The sequence below is a fragment of the Bombina bombina genome, chromosome 2, assembly GCF_027579735.1.
Source record: "Bombina bombina isolate aBomBom1 chromosome 2, aBomBom1.pri, whole genome shotgun sequence".
NCBI lineage: Eukaryota > Metazoa > Chordata > Amphibia > Anura > Bombinatoridae > Bombina > Bombina bombina.
Window position 1 is genome coordinate 1,199,694,206 of NC_069500.1, and position 21,187 is coordinate 1,199,715,392.

Consider the following 21,187-nt stretch of genomic DNA (forward strand, 5'->3'; position numbering starts at 1 on the left):
AGGCCCAAGTGGAAGCCACAGCTCTAGTGGAATGAGCTGTAATTCTTACAGGAGGCTGCTGTCCAGCAGTCTCATAGGCTAAACGTATTATGCTACGAAGCCAAAAGGAGAGAGAGGTAGCAGAAGCTTTCTGACCTCTCCTCTGTCCAGAATAAACGACAAACAGGGAAGAAGTTTGGCGAAAATCTTTAGTTGCCTGCAAGTAGAACTTGAGGGCACGAACTACATCCAGATTGTGTAGAAGACGTTCCTTCTTTGAAGAAGGATTTGGACACAAGGATGGAACAACAATCTCTTGATTGATATTCCTGTTAGTGACTACCTTAGGTAAGAACCCAGGCTTAGTACGCAGAACTACCTTGTCTGAGTGAAAGATCAGATAAGGAGAATCACAATGTAGGGCTGATAACTCAGAGACTCTTCGAGCCGAGGAAATAGCCATTAAAAATAGAACTTTCCAAGATAACAATTTTATATCAATGGAATGAAGGGGTTCAAACGGAACACCCTGTAAAACGTTAAGAACTAAGTTTAAACTCCATGGCGGAGCAACAGTTTTAAACACAGGCTTGATCCTAGTTAAAGCCTGACAAAAAGCCTGGATGTCTGAATTTTCTGACAGACGCCTGTGTAACAGGATGGACAGAGCTGAGATCTGTCCCCTTAATGAACTAGCCGATAAACCCTTTTCTAAACCTTCTTGTAGAAAAGACAATATCCTAGGAATCCTAACCTTACTCCAGGAGTAATCTTTGGACTCACACCAGTATAGGTATTTACGCCATATTTTATGGTAAATCTTTCTGGTAACAGGCTTCCTAGCCTGTATCAGGGTATCAATAACCGACTCCGAAAAACCACGTTTTGATAAAATCAAGCGTTCAATTTCCAAGCAGTCAGCTTCAGAGAAGTTAGACTTTGATGTTTGAATGGACCCTGAATCAGAAGGTCCTGTCTTAGAGGTAGAGACCAAGGCGGACAGGATGACATGTCCACTAGATCTGCATACCAAGTCCTGCGCGGCCATGCAGGCGCTATTAGAATCACTGATGCTCTCTCCTGTTTGATTTTGGCAATCAATCGAGGAAGCAGTGGGAAGGGTGGAAACACATAAGCCATCCTGAAGTTCCAAGGTGCCGTCAAAGCATCTATCAGAACCGCTCCCGGATCCCTGGATCTGGATCCGTAGCGAGGAAGTTTGGCGTTCTGGCGAGACGCCATGAGATCTATCTCTGGTTTGCCCCAACGTTGAAGTATTTGGGCAAAGACCTCCGGATGAAGTTCCCACTCCCCCGGATGAAGAGTCTGGCGACTCAAGAAATCCGCCTCCCAGTTCTCCACTCCCGGGATGTGGATTGCTGACAGGTGGCAAGAGTGAGACTCTGCCCAGCGAATTATCTTTGATACTTCTATCATTGCTAGGGAGCTTCTTGTCCCGCCTTGATGGTTTATGTAAGCTACAGTCGTGATGTTGTCCGACTGAAACCTGATGAACCCCCGAGTCTTTAACTGGGGCCAAGCTAGAAGGGCATTGAGAACTGCTCTCAATTCCAGAATGTTTATTGGCAGGAGACTTTCCTCCTGCCTCCATTGTCCCTGAGCCTTCAGAGAATTCCAGACAGCGCCCCAACCTAGAAGGCTGGCGTCTGTTGTTACAATTGTCCAGTCCGGCCTGCTGAACGGCATCCCCCTGGACAGATGTGGCCGAGAAAGCCACCATAGAAGAGAGTTTCTGGTCTCTTGATCCAGATTCAGAGTGGGGGACAAATCTGAGTAATCCCCATTCCACTGACTCAGCATGCACAATTGCAGCGGTCTGAGATGTAGGCGTGCAAAGGGAACTATGTCCATTGCTGCTACCATTAAGCCGATCACCTCCATGCATTGAGCTACTGACGGGAGTTGAATGGAATGAAGGACACGGCATGCATTTAGAAGCTTTGTTAATCTGTCTTCTGTCAGATAAATCTTCATTTCTACAGAATCTATAAGAGTCCCCAAGAATGGAACTCTTGTGAGAGGAAAGAGAGAACTCTTCTTTTCGTTCACTTTCCATCCATGCGACCTTAGAAATGCCAGAACTAACTCTGTATGAGACTTGGCAGTTTGAAAGCTTGAAGCTTGTATCCGAATGTCGTCTAGGTACGGAGCTACCGAAATTCCTCGCGGTCTTAGTACCGCCAGAAGGGCACCCAGAACCTTTGTAAAGATTCTTGGAGCCGTAGCTAATCCGAATGGAAGGGCTACAAACTGGTAATGCCTGTTTAAGAAGGCAAACCTTAGATACCGGTAATGATCCTTGTGAATCGGTATGTGAAGGTAAGCATCCTTTAAATCCACTGTGGTCATGTACTGACCCTCTTGGATCATGGGTAAGATTGTCCGAATAGTTTCCATTTTGAACGATGGAACTCTTAGGAATTTGTTTAGGATCTTTAAATCCAAGATTGGTCTGAAAGTTCCCTCTTTTTTGGGAACCACAAACAGGTTTGAGTAAAACCCTTGTCCTTGTTCCGACCGCGGAACCGGATGGATCACTCCCATTAATAATAGATCTTGTACACAGCGTAGAAACGCGTCCTTCTTTATTTGGTTTGTTGACAACCTTGACAGATGAAATCTCCCTCTTGGGGGAGAGAATTTGAAGTCTAGAAGGTATCCCTGAGATATGATCTCTAGTGCCCAGGGATCCTGGACATCTCTTGCCCAAGCCTGGGCGAAGAGAGAGAGTCTGCCCCCCACTAGATCCGGTCCCGGATCGGGGGCCCTCGGTTCATGCTGTCTTTGGGGCAGCAGCAGGTTTACTGGCCTGCTTGCCCTTGTTCCAGGACTGGTTAGGCTTCCAGCCTTGTCTGTAACGAGCAACAGCTCCTCCCTGTTTTGGTGCAGTGGAAGTTGGCGCTGCTCCTGCTTTGAAATTCCGAAAGGGACGAAAATTAGACTGTCTAGCCTTAACTTTGGCTTTGTCTTGAGGTAGAGCGTGGCCCTTACCTCCTGTAATGTCAGCAATAATTTCTTTCAAACCGGGCCCAAATAAAGTTTGCCCCTTGAAAGGTATATTAAGTAATTTGGACTTAGAAGTTACATCAGCCGACCAGGATTTTAGCCACAGCGCCCTGCGTGCCTGAATGGCGAATCCTGAATTCTTAGCCGTAAGTTTGGTTAAATGTACTACGGCCTCCGAAATGAAAGAATTAGCTAGTTTAAGGACTCTAAGCCTGTCCGTAATGTCGTCCAGCGTAGCTGAACTAAGGTTCTCTTCCAGAGACTCAATCCAAAATGCTGCCGCAGCCGTGATCGGCGCGATGCATGCAAGGGGTTGTAATATAAAACCTTGTTGAACAAACATTTTCTTAAGGTAACCCTCTAATTTTTTATCCATAGGATCTGAAAAAGCACAGCTATCCTCCACCGGGATAGTGGTACGCTTAGCTAAAGTAGAAACTGCTCCCTCCACCTTAGGGACCGTTTGCCATAAGTCCCGTGTGGTGGCGTCTATTGGAAACATCTTTCTAAATATTGGAGGGGGTGAGAACGGCACACCGGGTCTATCCCACTCCTTAGTAACAATTTCAGTTAATCTCTTAGGTATAGGAAAAACGTCAGTACTCGCCGGTACCGCAAAGTATTTATCCAACCTACACATTTTCTCTGGTATTGCAACAGCGTTACAATCGTTGAGAGCTGCTAAGACCTCCCCTAGTAATACACGGAGGTTTTCCAATTTAAATTTAAAATTTGAAATATCTGAATCCAATCTGTTTGGATCAGAACCGTCACCCACAGAATGAAGCTCTCCGTCCTCATGCTCTGCAAGCTGTGACGCAGTATCAGACATGGCCCTAGAATTATCAGCGCACTCTGTTCTCACCCCAGAGTGATCACGCTTGCCTCTTAGTTCTGGTAATTTAGCCAAAACTTCAGTCATAACAGTAGCCATATCTTGTAATGTTATCTGTAATGGCTGCCCAGATGTACTAGGCGCCATAATATCACGCACCTCCCGGGCGGGAGATGCAGGTACTGGCACGTGAGGCGAGTTAGTCGGCATAACTCTCCCCTCGCTGTTTGGTGAAATTTGTTCAATTTGTACAGATTGGCTTTTATTTAAGGTAGCATCAATACAGTTAGTACATAGATTTCTATTGGGCTCCACCTTGGCATTGGAACAAATGACACAGGTATCTTCCTCTGAATCAGACATGTTTAACACACTAGCAATAAACATGCAACTCGGTTACAATTTTATTTAATAAAAACGTACTGTGCCTCAAGAAGCACTAAACGATTAAATGACAGTTGAAAAAATGAACTGAAAAAACCAGTTATAGCATCACTCTTAACAAACAACACAACTTTTTAGCAAAGGTTTGTTCCCATTAGTAAAATAACACTAATTAAATTTTAAACATAAAAATTACAGAGTAACGTTCTAAAACACAGTCACTATATAAATCTCACAGCTCTGCTGAGAGAATCTACTTCCCTTCAAAGAAGTTTGAAGACCCCTGAGTTCTGTTAGAGATGAACCGGATCATGCAGAAAATATAAGTGTAACTGACTGGAAATTTTTGATGCGTAGCAAAGAGCGCCAAAAACGGCCCCTCCCCCTCACACACAGCAGTGAGAGAGAAACGAAACTGTCATAATCAAAACAAGCAAACTGCCAAGTGGAAAAATAATGCCCAAATATTTATTCACTCAGTACCTCAGAAATGCAAACGATTCTACATTCCAGCAAAAAACGTTTAACATGAATTAAATACCTATTAAAGGTTTAATGTATTTTTACAGAGTAATTCCGGTGAAATACCATCCCCAGAACACTGAAGTGTAGAGTATACATACATGTCATTATAACGGTATAGCAGGATTTTCTCATCAATTCCATTCAGAAAATAAAAACTGCTACATACCTCAATGCAGATTCAACTGCCCGCTGTCCCCTGATCTGAAGCTTTTACCTCCCTCAGATGGCCGAGAAACAGCAATATGATCTTAACTACTCCGGTTAAAATCATAAGAAAAAACTCTGGTAGATTCTTCTTCAAACTCTGCCAGAGAAGTAATAACACGCTCCGGTGCTATTGTAAAATAACAAACTTTTGATTGAAGTTATAAAAACTAAGTATAATCACCATAGTCCTCTCACACCTCCTATCTAGTCTTTGGGTGCAAGAGAATGACTGGAGGTGACGTAGAGGGGAGGAGCTATATAGCAACTCTGCTGGGTGAATCCTCTTGCACTTCCTGTTGGGGAGGAGTTAATATCCCAGAAGTAATGATGACCCGTGGACTGATCACACATAACAGAAGAAAGTGTGTTTTTTTTCCCATTTTTTCCTCATATTTTGTATTTTTTTTTATAGTAAATTATAAGATATGATGAAAATAATGGTATCTTTAGAAAGTCCATTTAATGGCGAGAAAAACGGTATATAATATGTGTGGGTACAGTAAATGAGTAAGAGGAAAATTACAGCTAAACACAAACACTGCAGAAATTTAAAAATAGCCATTGTCATTAAGGGTAAGAAAATTGAAAAATGGTCCGGTCATTAAGGGGTTAAGCGGGATAGTGGTGCGCTTAGCCAGCGTAGAGATAGCTCCATCCACCTTAGGGAAAGACCCCCCACAACTCTAATTGGGAGTCGGGAACAATTTCTTAAAGGAAGAAGGGGAAAAAGAGGATCCAAGTTTTTCCCATTCATTCTTAATAATATTTGCCATCTTAACGAGAACCGGGAAGGTTTGCGGCACCACCCTGTCCTCGTAAACCTTATCAAGCTTAGGAATAGAAGGTTCCTCAGGCAACTTAGGTTCCGGAACCTCTAACGTAGCCAACACTTCCTTTAACAGAAAGCGTAAGTGCTCTATCCTAAATCTAAAGTCTGGTTCCTCCGCAGCCGGAGGCTTAGAGGCAGCCAATTCCGACCCAGAAAAATCCTCCTCTGAAGTATCAGAGGCGGCTTCATCGGCGGATAATCTAGAATCAGATAAATCCAGCAAGTTGGTAGATGACCCCTGGGAAGGATAACAGTATTTAACCTTTCGCTTGCGCTTAGATGGGCGAGGTAAAGCACTGAAGGCCGCAGACACTGCCAATTGTAACTGATCAGTAAAGTCTGGCGGTAAGTGGGCCCCTCCCAAAGGAGGATTAGTAGTGCAATGGGGAGCTGCATGTGTAGTAGGAGATGATGGCAGGGAACGCACCTCGCAAGACAGACGGCTCAGTGGTACTAAACATCTTGGGTTTCTTAGATATAAGTACTTTGTCAAGGCAAGTGGAACATAATTGAGCAGGCGGGTATACCATAACCTCCTCACAATAAAAACAGGTATTAGATTTAGGTAAAGAGGGCGTACCCTCTAGCGTATCAAAGTCCTCCATAGCTTGCGCTTTTAAGATAGACTATAGAAAAATATAAATGGCATTATACCCCCAATGGCTGGGGCACTCACCACCACCTATAACTCAGGCCCCACAGAGAAACCGCTTTGTCTCCTGTAAACCGCACAGGAAAGAGGAAGTTAATGAGGCCACACCCGGTCACATGGAGTGTCATGCAGGACCGCCCCTGCAGCAAGAAGGAAAGCGCACCAAACTGACAGGCTGCGCAGTTATCCAAAAAAACGAAAGAAAAAACCTGAATGTTCCCACATCTCATTTCACACAATATCGCAGCATAAAACATAATAAAGCAAATCATGTATAAATCCACCCTGTTCAATAATCCCCTTCTGGAGATATTGACTCTTGATTCCATACAGATAACCCTGTCTTCTTGCGTTATCATATGAAATAAAATTAAACAATCTTACCGGAATCATCAAGTTTGACAGTCTTGTAGCATCACTTGAGTGATAGAATCAGGCAGTGAAACTTGTCAACACTGATTGCTTAGGAGTTGTTATTACGAGTCTAGATGGTTTCGCAGAAAGACTCTCCCTGCATCTCCAGACCCTAACATTTGTCAATGCTCTCACTGAGAGGCTGACAAGACTACTTAAAACTCCAGGGGAGTGGGGGAGGTATGTAAGCCTTTGGCTGGGGTGTCTTTGCCTCCCTCCTGGTGGCCAGGTTCTGAATTCCCACAAGTAAGGAATGAAGCCATGGACTCTCCTCATATTAAGATGGAAATAAATACTTTGGTGATGCATCATTAGTACAAATTCAAGCTATTGACCATGTCCCTTTTTCTAAAAGGAGGAGGAGATAGGGATCATCGTCTCAGTAAAAAAGAAGTACAGTAGCTCTTTACTTTAAATACTAGAAATCCTTTGGGTATAAATATGGAGGCGGATGTAAATTTATTTGTCTAACATTGTATACATACACCAATAATTTTTGAAAAAAACTAACTAAAAATGTTAAAACGCAACAAAAAATTGTTCAATATGTCTAATATGTAACTATCTTGTACTTTGTATTTCCAGATAAATAGATATGGAGGAACATATAAGTAAATGTTGAATATGACCTATTATCTAGTATGGAAGGTATGTGTCTAATTTAATTTTCATATTCTCTCATGTACAGAAATTGTTCTATGCTGCAATACGATCCATGCTTCAGTCAGTAAACAGTTAACTGTGATTGTTGTAATTAAGCATATGCCTTTAAATAGACAGGTGGCAGATTAGTTGTGTATACAGTGAACAAGTGTGGTAGTCCCGCATGAAACTCGTCTGCAGTTCCTGTCTGCTTTATTTCTAATGACTATATGCCTGTTCCTCTATTGTTTTTAAGTGCACCTAATAAATACCTTCACTTTTGCTTTGAACTATCCTGCCTGTCGGTTTTGTGAGTTGGATTGACGGTGAGCCGGAACCTTTTCTGTGTTTCTTTTAATGGACTACAATAAAGTTGTGTTTTTAAGTGAAGTTAACAGGATACTAAACCCAATTTTTTCCTTTCATGATTCAGATAGAGCATGCATTTTTAAGAAACTTTCTAAATTACTCCTATGATCAATTTTTTCTTTGTTCGCTTGTTATCCTTATTTGAAAAGCAGGAATGAACACTTAAGAGCCGGCCAATTTTATTTTCAGCACCTGGGTAGCGCTTGCTGATTGGTGGCTAAATGTAGCCACCAACCAGCAAGCACGATACAGGGTGCTGAACAAAAAATGGGCCAGCTCCCAAACTTTCATTCTTGCTTTTCAAATAAAGATACCAAGATAACAAAGAAAAATTGATAATAGGCATAAATTATAAAGTTGCATAAAATGGCATGTTCCATCTGAATCATGAAAGCAAAAATTTGGGTCTAGTATCCCTTAAATTAAGGATGGAGCCCGTCTGAATTTTCTTTTGATTACTTTGATGTGCGGACACTTATGTTTAGTTTGCCTTGGAGGGTGACGTTGGTTGCAGGAGGGATTACCCACACCCAATTTTGAAACACACCGATGCTACAACACTGCTTCGAAACATAGGATTGAAAGCAGGCACAGGAGGTCAGCATTCCACAGCGGAAGTAATAACCCCCATTAGAGGAGCGGACCGTGAGTGCATGACTTACTTTAAATATTACAGTTTGAAGTTTATCAGTAGAGGTGTTTATAAGTGATAACTGAATTAGAAGTTATAAATTATTTAGCAACTTGTACTGAGCACTAGAACCTGTGTGGTTCAGACTGGGGGGGGGGGGGGGTTCTACATTTCCTGTCACAACAGAATTAAAAAAAAAAAGTGTGTAAAACATAATTTATGTAAGAACTTACCTGATAAATTAATTTATTTCATATTAGCAAGAGTCCATGAGCTAGTGACGTATGGGATATACATTCCTACCAGGAGAGGCAAAGTTTCCCAAACCTCAAAATGCCTATAAATACACCCCTCACCACACCCACAATTCAGTTTAACGAATAGCCAAGAAGTGGGGTGATAAGAAAGGAGCGAAAGCATCAAAAATAAGGAATTGGAATAATTGTGCTTTATACAAAAAAATCATAACCACCACAAAAAAGGGTGGGCCTCATGGACTCTTGCTAATATGAAAGAAATGAATTTATCAGGTAAGTTCTTACATAAATTATGTTTTCTTTCATGTAATTAGCAAGAGTCCATGAAGCTAGTGACGTATGGGATAGCAGATACCCAAGATGTGGAACTTCCACGCTAGAGTCACTAGAGAGGGAGGGATAAAATAAAGACAGCCAATTCCGCTGAAAAAATAATCCACAACCCAAATAAAAATGTTTTAATCTTTATAATGAAAAAAACTGAAATTATAAGCAGAAGAATCAAACTGAAACAGCTGCCTGAAGTACTTTTCTACCAAAAACTGCTTCAGAAGAAAACATCAAAATGGTAGAATTTAGTAAAGGTATGCAAAGAAGACCAAGTTGCTGCTTTGCAAATCTGATCAACCGAAGCTTCATTCCTAAACGCCCAGGAAGTAGAAACTGACCTAGTAGAATGAGCCGTAATCCTTTGAGGCGGGACTTACCCGACTCCACATAAGCATGATGAATCAAAAACTTTAACCATGACGCCAAAGAAATGGCAGAAGCCTTCTGACCTTTCCTGGAACCAGAAAAGATAACAAATAGACTAGAAGTCTTTCTAAAATCTTTAGTAGCTTCAACATAATATTTCAAAGATGTAAAGATCTTTCCAGAGAATTCTTAGGATTAGGACACAATGAAGGGACAACAATTTCTCTACTAATGTTGTTGGAATTCACAACCTTAGGTAAAAATTGAAGTGAAGTCCGCAACACCGCCTTATCCTGATGAAAAATCAGAAAAGGAGATTCACAAGAAAGAGCAGATAACTCGGAAACTCTTCTAGCAGAAGAGATGGCCAAAAGGAACAAAACTTTCTAAGAAAGTAATTTAATATCCAGAGAATGCATAGGATCAAACGGAGGAGCCTGTAAAGCCCTCAGAACCAAATTAAGACTCAAAGGAGGAGAGATTGACTTAATGACAGGTTTGATACGAACCAAAGCCTGTACAAAACAATTAATAATCAGGAAGAATAGCAATCTTTCTGTGAAAAAGAACAGAAAGAGCAGAGATTTGTCCTTTCAAAGAGCTTGCAGACAAATCCTTATCCAAACTATCCTGAAGAAACTGTAAAATTCTAGGAATTCTAAAAGGATGCCAAGAGAATTTATGAGAAGAACACCAAGAAATGTAAGTCTTCCAAACTCGATAATAAATCTTCCTAGACACAGATTTACGAGCCTGTAACATAGTATTAATCACTGAGTCAGAGAAACCTCTAGGACTAAGAATCAAGCGTTCAATTTCCATACCTTCAAATTTAATGATTTGAGATCCTGATGGAAAAATGGGCCTTGAGATAGAAGGTCTGGTCTTAACGGAAGTGTCCAAGGTTGGCAACTGGCCATCCGAATGAGATCCGCATACCAAAACCTGTGAGGCCATGCTGGAGCCACCAGCAGAACAAACGAACCCTCCATTAGAATTTTGGAAATCACTTTTGGAAGAAGAAGTAGAGGCGGAAAGATATAGGCAGGATGATAATTCCAAGGAAGCGACAACGCGTCCACTGCTTCCGCCTGAGGATCCCTGGATCTGGACAGATACCTGGGAAGTTTCTTGTTTAGATGAGAGGCCATCAGATCTATTTCTGAAGTCCCAAGATTTGAACAATCTGAAGGAATACCTCTGGGTGAAGAGACCATTCGCCCGGATGTAACGTCTGGCGACTGAGATAATCCGCTTCCCAATTGTCTACACCTGGGATGTGAACCGCAGAAATTAGACAGGAGCTTGATTCCGCCCATACAAGTATCCGAGATACTTCTTTCATAGCTTGAGGACTGTGAGTCCCACCTTGATGATTGACATACGCCACGGTTGTGACATTGTCTGTCTGAAAACAAATAAACGATTCTCTCTTCAGAAGAGGCCAGAACTGAAGAGCTCTGAAAATTGCACGGAGTTCCAAAATGTTGATTGGTAATCTCGCCTCCTGAGATTCCCAAACCCCCTGCGCTGTCAGAGATCCCCATACAGCTCCCCAACCTGAAAGACTTGCATCTGTTGAGATCACAGTCCAGGTTGGACGAACAAAAGAGGACCCTTGAATTAAACAATGGTGATTCAACCACCAAGTTAGAGAAGATCGAACATTGGGATTTAAGGATATTAATTGTGATATCTTTGTATAATCCCTGCACCACTGGTTCAGCATACAAAGCTCAAGAGGTCTCATGTGAAAACGAGCAAAAGGGATCGCGTCTGATGCAGCAGTCATGAGACCTAGAATTTCCATGCAAAATGCTACCGAAGGGAACAATTGAGACTGAAGGTTTCGACAAGCTGAAACCAATTTCAGACGTCTCTTTTCTGTTAGAGACAAAGTCATGGACACTGAATCTATTTGGAAACCCAAAAAGGTTACCTTTGTCTGAGGAATCAAGGAACTCTTTGGTAAATTGATCCTCCAACCATGTCTTTGAAGAAACAACACAAGTTGATTCGTATGAGATTCTGCAGAATGTAAAGACTGAGCAAGTACCAAGATATCGTCCAAATAAGGAAATACCGCAATACCCTGTTCTCTGATTACAGAGAGAAGGGCACCGAGAACCTTCGAAAAGATCCTTGGAGCTGTTGCTAGGCCAAACGGAAAAGCAACAAACTAATAATGCTTGTCTAGAAAAGAGAACCTCAGAAACCGATAGTGATCTGGATGAATTGGAATATGAAGATATGCATCCTGTAAGTCTATTGTAAACATATAATGCCCTTGCTGAACAAAAGGCAGAATAGTCCTTATAGTCACCATTTTGAATGTTGGTATCCTTACATAACGATTCAATAATTTTAGATCCAGAACTGGTCTGAAGGAATTCTCCTTCTTTGGTACAATGAATAGATTTGAGTAAAACCCCAGACCCCGTTCCAGAACTGGAACTGGCATAATTACTCCAGCCGACTCTAGGTCTGAAACACATTTCAGAAACGCCTGAGCCTTCACTGGATTTACTGGAATGCGTGAGAGAAAAAATCTTCTCACAGGCGGCCTTACCTTGAAACCTATTCTGTACCCTTGTGAAACAATGTTCTGAATCCAAAGATTGTGAATCGAATTGATCCAAACATCTTTGAAAAATCGTAACCTGCCCCCTACCAGCTGTGCTGGAATGAGGACCGCACCTTAATGCAGATTTGGGAGCTGGTTTTAACTTTCTAAAAGGCTTGGATTTATTCCAGACTGGAGGTTTCCAAACGGAGACCGTTCCTTTAGAGGAAGGGTCGGGCTTCTGCTCCTTATTCTGACGAAAGGAACGAAAACGATTGGCAGCCCTATATTTACCTTTAGATTTTTTGTCCTGAGGCAAAAAGGCTCCCTTCCCCCCAGTAACAGTTGAAATTATTGAATCCAACTGAGAACCAAATAATTTATTACCTTGGAAAGAGAGAGAAAGCAATGTTGACTTAGAAGTCATATCTGCATTCCAAGATTTAAGCCATAAAGCTCTTCTAGCTAAAATAGCTAAAGACATATACCTGACATCAATTCTAATGATATCAAAAATGGCATCACAAACAAAGTTATTAGCATGTTGAAGAAGTTTAACAATGCTATAAGCATTATGGTCTGATACTTGTTGCGCTAAAGCCTCCAACCAGAAAGTGGAAGCTGCAGCAACATCAGCCAAAGAAATAGCAGGTCTAAGAAGATTACCTGAACATAAATAAGCTCTCCTTAGAAAGGATTCAAGTTTCCTATCTAAAGGATCCTTAAAGGAAGTACTATCTGCCGTAGGAATAGTAGTACGTTTAGCAAGAGTAGATAGCCCCATCAACTTTGGGGATTTTGTCCCAAAACTCTAATCTATCAGATGGCACAGGGTACAATTTCTTAAACCTTGGAGAAGGAGTAAATGAAGTACCCAGACTATTCCATTCCCTAGAAATCACTTCTGAAATAGCATCAGGGACTGGAAAAACTTCTGGAATAACTACATGAGGTTTAAAAACTGAATTTAAACGCTTAGCAGATTTAGTATCAAGAGGACTAGACTCCTCCATATCTAATGCAATCAACACTTCTTTAAGTAAAGAACGAATAAATTCCATCTTAAATAAATATGAAGATTTATCAGTGTCAATATCTGAGATAGAATCTTCTGAACCAGATAGATCCTCATCAGAAACAGACAAGTCAGAATGATGACGGTCACTTAAAAATTCATCTGAAATATGAGAAGTTTTAAAAGACCTTTTACGTTTACTGGAAGGAGGAATAACAGACAGAGCCTTCCTAATAGATTTAGAAACAAATTCTTTTACATTAACAGGAACATCCTGAACATTATATGTTGAAGGAACAACAACAGGTAAAGGATTATTACTAATGGAGACATTATCTGCATTGGAAAGTTTATTATGGCAACTAACACAAACTACAGCCGGAGGAACAGTTACCAAAAGTTTACAACAACTGCACTTAACTTTGGTAGAACCAGCATCAGGCAGCATCTTTCCAGTAGTAGATTCTGATCCAGGGTCAGGTTGTGACATCTTGCAATATGTAATATGTAAAAAACAACATATAAAGCAAAATTATCAAATTCCTTAAATGACAGTTTCAGGAATGGGAAAAAATGCAAAATAAACAAGCCTCTAGCAACCAGAAGCAACAAAAAAGTGAGACTTAAATAATGTGAGAAAAAGTGGAACAAGTATGACACCCACATTATTGGCGCCAAATACAACGCCCATATTTTTTGGCGCCAAGTATGACGCCACATCCTCTGACGCCGAAAACGACGCCCACATTTTTTGGCGCAAAAAACGTCTGAATACACATGCGTCAAAAAATGACGTAACTACAAACAAACTTTCGGCGTCATCTACGGCGCCGGAAATGACAACATTTTGCGCCAAAAAAGTTCGCGCCAAGAATGACGCAATAAATTTAAGCATTTTCTGCCCCCACGAGCCTAACAGCCCGCAGGGAAAAAAAAAAAAAAAGTCATTTGAAAATTTTCAAGGTAAGAAAAAAATATTTATTCATATGCATTATCCCAAATAATGAAACTGACAGTCTGAATGAAGGAATACTGATTATCCTGAATCATGGCAAATATAAGTTTAAACACATATATTTAGAACTTTACATATAAAGTGCCCAACCATAGCTTAGAGTGTCCCAAAAAATAAGACTTACTTACCCCAAGACACTCATCTACATATAGTTGATAGCCAAACCAGTACTGAAACGAGAATTAGTAGAGGTAATGGTATATAAGAGTATATCGTCGATCTGAAAAGGGAGGTAGGGGAAGAAATCTCTACGACCGATAACAGAGAACCTATGAAATAGATCCCCTAGAGGAAGACCATTGTATTCAAATAGGCAATACTCTTTTCACATCCCTCTGACATTCACTGCACTCTGAGAGGAAAACCGGGCATCAGCCTGCTGCGAAGCGCATATCAACGTAGAATCTAGCACAAACTTACTTCACCACCTCCATGGGAGGCAAAGTTTGTAAAACTGAATGAATTGTAGGTGTGGTGAGGGGTGTATTTATAGGCATTTGAGGTTTGGGAAACTTTGCCCCTCCTGGTAGGAATTTATATCCCATACGTCACTAGCTCATGGACTCTTGCTAATTACATGAAAGAAATATATGTTAGTCGCAGGCACTGGTCTACACAATTACTTGCATTTAACACGCAACTTTACCTTTTTCAGTAGAAGGACATGCTTCAGATGTCTCACTTGTCACTGCTGTTTCAAGGTCATCTCTCTGGATCTATTTAGCAAATCCAAGTTAAAATTTAGTTAGTTCTTTACTTACTTGTACATTAGAATTACATCTATACTAATACAATTACATCTATACTAATACCTGTTCAGTTTCATCAGCTGTTTCACTGTTTGCTTCAAGTGAAGTTTGTACATCAGCAAGTCCTGCTTCAAATTCATAGTTTTCTTCCTCCTCATTCTCATCTTCACCGCTACCATAGTTTGTTAATGCTTGTGTTTCAGCTTTGGATAAACCTACAACAATTATTTACAAGTTAACTTTCTACTGAAATGTTAATTAGTTACACATATATATTTTATATGTTAATATGTAACTACCTTATTTGATACCTAACATCTAAATTGAGTCTTACCAGCTGTTTTATTCTAGCATTCCAGTCATGTCCTATAATTTTTATCAACAAAGTTTCAAGAAGGATTCAAATAATTTTGCTTTTTGTTCACAATTGTAGACGCAGGTAGACAACTATGCACATCATTTGTTTTATTGGTGCTGTCTTAGGAGGACTGTAAAGGTATGATGGCACATTATAGAGGCTTAGTACCTAATCAATTATATCTTAAAATAATGCTTTATCTATAAATGGAAATAAAATGTTTTTAAAATAGGGGTCTACAAAGTGCTAAAAAAAACAAAACTTAAACAGCAATATTCTTTTTTTTTTAAGTGCATTTTAAAATGTATTACAGTCCTACATATTACAAAATAATCAGATTTGTGGATTCTTGTATAACAATATAAAAAAGGAAGTATGTTAATAAATCACTATAAGTTGTGCAAAAAAACCTATGATTTCAACTTAGTTTGTAGTAAATAATCACTAAGTATATAATGTACACTATGTAAAAAAGGACCGATTATAATTTCCTTGTTCCATAAAATCTTGTCATGAGATACATTGTAAAATAATTATATACAAAAATGCCATTCAATTGTGTTGCATTTATCTGTTGCTTGTCGATCAATCACATAAAAAGCAGCAAATATGAAATGATCAATTTGTTAGTCAACATATAAAGAAATAAACTCCTACTTATAGATACTGGTAAGCTTTCGTCCCCGTCATCTTCATCAGAAGCATCAGATCTTCCACTCTGGTCTTCACAAGGAGCATTGTTTTTATTTTCTTGTGTGTTTTTTATAGTCTCTGTTTCATCCTTGTCCTAATTAAATTGGCAATATGTGTTAGCATCATAGCTTTTGCCCCACCTAATGAAAACAATTTTTAGGATGCCCTCCAGTAAAGTCACAAATTAACTTTCATGATTCAGATGGAGAATGTAATTTTTAAATATTATTCAAATATACTTCTATTATCACATTTGCTTTATTCATTTGGTATCCTTTGCTAAAAAAGTATATCTATGTAGGCTCATAGGAGCTCAGGCGAGTCCATAAGTCTTTAGAACACTATAGCAGCAGTGTTCTGCAATATTGTTTGTAGAAGTGTTATATATTTTGCAAACACTACTGCCATAGAGTGCTAAAGATACATGCACACCCCTGAGCTCCTAGTATTTGAAAAAAAGAAATGCTTCTAGAATAAGTTAATACCGTTTCAGGGGCATATGTCATTTGCTACACATGCTCTATGTGCCTGTGCTTTAACATCTAACCTGCTCCATGTTTCAGGCTAGCTCTCTAAGCAGGTGTGTTTTTTTTTTTATTCAGGTGTATGGGGCATGGACAGCAAATGTAAACATGTCCACAAAATATTAGTAAGTTACATGTACATTTCGATTTTGATTATTATTGTTGTTTTATCTGCTTGGCTACAAGTAGTGAATAACATTTCTCAACATTATACCATTTATTTATTTTTAAATTGCACAATTTTAATTTTCACCCAAATGTAAAACAGCAGAAAACTTCCTGGTGTCTGTCTATTTCTGAAAGATCCCATTTGAGAACAATCTGATCGAAAACTTCCTGATTGGAGACTGTTGACCCACGGAATATGAACCTCTTACAAGATATGGTACATTTATTAAGTTCTGCCCATGTTAAGATACAACCTACTTGCTTTATAGCTAAAGGACACTGTACTCATTCTTATTGGTAGATGAAAATGAATATACTTTTCTCTTTTCAACAAGGGCCACAATTGAAGAGCCCGAAAAATCGAGTTCCAAAATGATTATTGGTAACCTTGCCTCCTGAAAAGACCAAACTCCTAGCACTATCTGAACTCCCGAAGACCACGCCTCTGCTAGAGAGACCGGCAACTGAGGTTACAATTACTCAAGATGAATGAAGAAAGGATGGCCCAAGGGAAAATAAACAATAGTCTATCCACCAGCAAAGAGAATGTCATACTACAGAGTCTAGAACTATCTTCTGATCTAAACAAGTGAAGTTTTCCATCCACTGCTGTAGCATACAAAACTGAAGAAAGTGTAAATGGTCAAAAGAAACTGCGCCTGAGGAAGCTACCATCAGACCCAACCACTTCCATACACTGAACCACTTTTGGATGGACAGAGAACCGAGGACTGGAACATGCCCTCTGTAATTTAAGCTTGCGTTGCTCTGTGAGAGATAGGCGCATAGATACTGAATCGATACACACTTCCAGAAAACAAACCTTGTTACTGGGAGACAGAGTTCTTTCGAAAATTGATCCTCCAACCATGACTGCAAGGAAATACCAGCAGTTTTTGAGTGTGAGGAATTGCCAAAGGCAGAGAAGAAGCCTAAACTAGAATGTCATCCAGATAAGGAGCTACTGATATACCCTGGTATCAGATGACTGCCAACAGAAGTCCTAAAACCTTTGTGAATATACAGGGAGCAGAAGCCAACCTGAACAGAAGGGCAACAAACAATGTGCTGGTCAAGAAAACATAATTTATGTAAGAACTTACCTGATAAATTCATTTCTTTCATATTGGCAAGAGTCCATGAGCTAGTGACATATGGGATATACAATCCTACCAGGAGGGGCAAAGTTTCCCAAACCTCAAAATGCCTATAAATACACCCCTCACCACACCCACAATTCAGTTTAACGAATAGCCAAGCAGTGGGGTGATAAAGAAAGGAGTAGAAAGCATCAACAAAGGAAATAATTGTGCTTTATACAAAAAATCATAACCACCATAAAAAGGGTGGGCCTCATGGACTCTTGCCAATATGAAAGAAATGAATTTATCAGCTAAGTTCTTACATAAATTATGTTTTCTTTCATGTAATTGGCAAGAGTCCATGAGCTAGTGACATATGGGATATCAATACCCAAGATGTAGATCTCCACTCAAGAGTCACTAGAGAGGGAGGGAATAAAAATAAAAACAGCCATATTCCGCTGAAAAAATTAATCCACAACACAAAAAAATAAGTTTATTTTCATTTTTGAAAGAAAAATACTTAAATCAAAAGCAGAAGAATCAAACTGAAACAGCTGCCTTAAGAACTTTTCTACCAAAAACTGCTTCCGAAGAAGCAGATACATCAAAACAGTAGAATTTAGTAAATGTATGCAAAGACGACCAAGTTGCCGCTTTGCAAATCTGATCAACTGAAGCTTCATTCTTAAAAGCCCACGAAGTGGAGACTGATCTAGTAGAATGAGCTGTAATTCTCTGAGGCGGGGCTTGACCCGACTCCAAATAAGCTTGATGAATCAAAAGTTTCAACCAAGAAGCCAAGGAAATGGCAGAAGCCTTCTGACCTTTCCTAGGACCAGAAAATAAAACAAATAGACTGGAAGTCTTCCTGAAATCTTTAGTAGCTTCCACATAATATTTCAAAGCTCTTACCACATCCAAAGAATGTAAGGATCTTTCCAAAGAATTCTTAGGATTAGGACATAAAGAAGGGACAACAATTTCTCTACTAATGTTGTTAGAATTCACAACCTTAGGTAAAAATTGAAAAGAAGTCCGCAAAAGAGCCTTATCCTGATGAAAAATCAGAAAAGGAGACTCACAAGAAAGAGCAGATAACTCAGAAACTCTTCTAGCAGAAGAGATGGCCAAAAGGAACAACACTTTACAAGAAAGTAGTTTAATGTCCAAAGAATGCATAGATTCAAAAGGAGGAGCCTGTAAAGCCTTCAGAACCAAATTAAGACTCCAAGGAGGAGAAATTGATTTAATAACAGGCTTAATACGAACTAAAGCCTGTACAAAACAGTGTATATCAGGAAGTATAGCAATCTTTCTGTGAAATAAAACAGAAAGAGCAGAGATTTGTCCTTTCAAGGAACTTGCAGACAAACCCTTATACAAACCATCCTGAAGAAACTGTAAAATTCTAGGAATTCTAAAAGAATGCCAGGAGAATTTATGAGAACACCATGAAATGTAAGTCTTCCAAACTCTATAATAAATCTTTCTAGAGACAGATTTACGAGCTTGTAACATAGTATTAATCACTGAGTCAGAGAAACCTCTATGACTTAGTACTAAGGGTTCAATTTCCATACCTTCAAATTTAATGATTTGAGATCCTGATGGAAAAACGGACCTTGAGATAGTAGGTCTGGCCGAAACAGAAGTGGCCAAGGCGGGCAACTGGACATCTGAACCAGATCCGGTGTGGCCATGCTGGAGCCACCAGCAACACAAATGATTGTTTCATGATGATTTTGGAGATCACTCTTGGAAGGAGAACTAGAGGCGGGAAAATGTAAGCAGGATGATAACACCAAGGAAGTGTCAGCGCATCCACTGCTTCCGCCTGAACATCCCTGGACCTGGACAGGTATCTGGGAAGTTTCTTGTTTAGATGAGAGGCCATGAGATCTATCTCTGGAAGACCCCACATCTGAACAATCTGAGAAAACACATCTGGATGGAGAGACCACTCCCCTGGATGTAAAGTCTGGCGGCTTAGATAATCCGCCTCCCAATTTTCTACACCTGGGATATGTACCGCAGAGATTAGACAGGAGCTGGATTCCGCCCAAGTAAGTATCCGAGATACTTCTTTCATAGCTTGGGGACTGTGAGTCCCACCCTGATGATTGACATATGCCACTGTTGTGATATTGTCTGTCTGAAAACAAATGAACGGTTCTCTCTTTAACAGAGGCCAGAACTGAAGAGCCCTGAGAATTGCACGGAGTTCTAAAATATTTATTGGTAATCTCGCCTCTTGAGATTTCCAAACCCCTTGTGCTGTCAGAGATCCCCAAACAGCTCCCCAACCTTCACAGTCCAGGTTGGCCGAACAAAAGAAGCCCCTTGAACTAAACGATGGTGATCTATCCACCATGCCAGAGAGTGTCGTACATTGGGATTTAAGGATATTAATTGTGATATCTTTGTATAATCCCTGCACCAATGATTCAGCATACAAAGCTGTAGAGGTCTCATGTGAAAACGAGCAAAGGGGATTGCGTCCGATGCTGCAGTCATGAGACCTAAAACTTCCATGCACATAGCCACTGAAGGGAATGACTGAGACTGAAGGTGCCGGCAGGCTGCAACCAATTTTAATCGTCTCTGTACAAAACAGAGAGACAGAGTCATGGACACTGAATCTATCTGGAAACCTAAAAAGGTGTCCCTTGTCTGAGGAATCAAGAAACGTTTTGGTAAATTGATCCTCCAACCATGTTTCTGAAGAAATAACACTAGTTGATTCATGTGAGATTCTGCAGTACGTAAAGACTGAGTTAGTACCAAGATATCGTCCAAATAAGGAAACACCGCAATACCCTGTTCTCTGATTACAGAGAGTAGGGCACCCAGAACCTTTGAAAAGATTCTTGGAGCTGTTGCTAGGCCAAATGGAAGAGCAACAAATTGGTAATGCTTGTTTAGAAAAGAGAATCTCAGAAACTGATAATGTTCTGGATGAATCGGAATATGAAGGTATGCATCCTGCAAGTCTATTGTGGATATATAAATGTCCTCGCTGAACAAAAGGAAGAATAGTCCTTATAGTCACCATCTTGAAAGTTGGTAAATAACGATTCAAAATTTTCAGATCCAGAACTGGTCTGAATAAATTTTCCTTCTTTGGGACAATGAATAGATTTGAATAAAACCCCAAACCTTGTTCCTGAAGAGGAACTGGCATGATAACCCCTGAAGACTCCAGGTCTGAAAAACACTTCAGGAAAGCCTGAGCTTTTACTGGATTTGCTGGGATAAGTGAGAGAAAAAATCTTCTCACAGGAGGTCTTACTCTGAATCCTATTCAATACCCTTGAGAGACAATGCTCTGAATCCATTGATTTTGGACAGAATTTATCCAAATATCCTTGAAAAACCTTAATCTGCCCCCTACCAGCTGAGCTGGAATGAGGGCCGCACCTTCATGTGGACTTAGGGGCTGACTTTGGTTTCCTAAATGGCTTAGATTTATTCCAATTTGAGGAAGGCTTCCAATTGGAAGCAGATTCCTTGGGGGGAGGATTAAGTTTTTATTCCATATTCTGACGAAAGGAACGAAAACGGTTAGAAGCC

General features: G+C 40.1%; 1 protein-coding gene across 1 annotated transcript in view; it reads right to left on the reverse strand.

Annotated features, from left to right (window-relative positions):
* The window catches only part of PCM1 (pericentriolar material 1), a 1,063,655-nt gene that overhangs the window by 12,226 nt on the left and 1,030,242 nt on the right, over nucleotides 1–21,187 (reverse strand). Inside the window, exons 24-26 of the mRNA XM_053700258.1 lie at nucleotides 15,805–15,934; nucleotides 14,853–15,004; nucleotides 14,687–14,756 (exon numbers count right to left, since the gene is read on the reverse strand). Coding sequence (XP_053556233.1) covers nucleotides 14,687–14,756; nucleotides 14,853–15,004; nucleotides 15,805–15,934 — 352 coding nt within the window. The remainder of the gene's footprint in view (nucleotides 1–14,686; nucleotides 14,757–14,852; nucleotides 15,005–15,804; nucleotides 15,935–21,187) is intronic.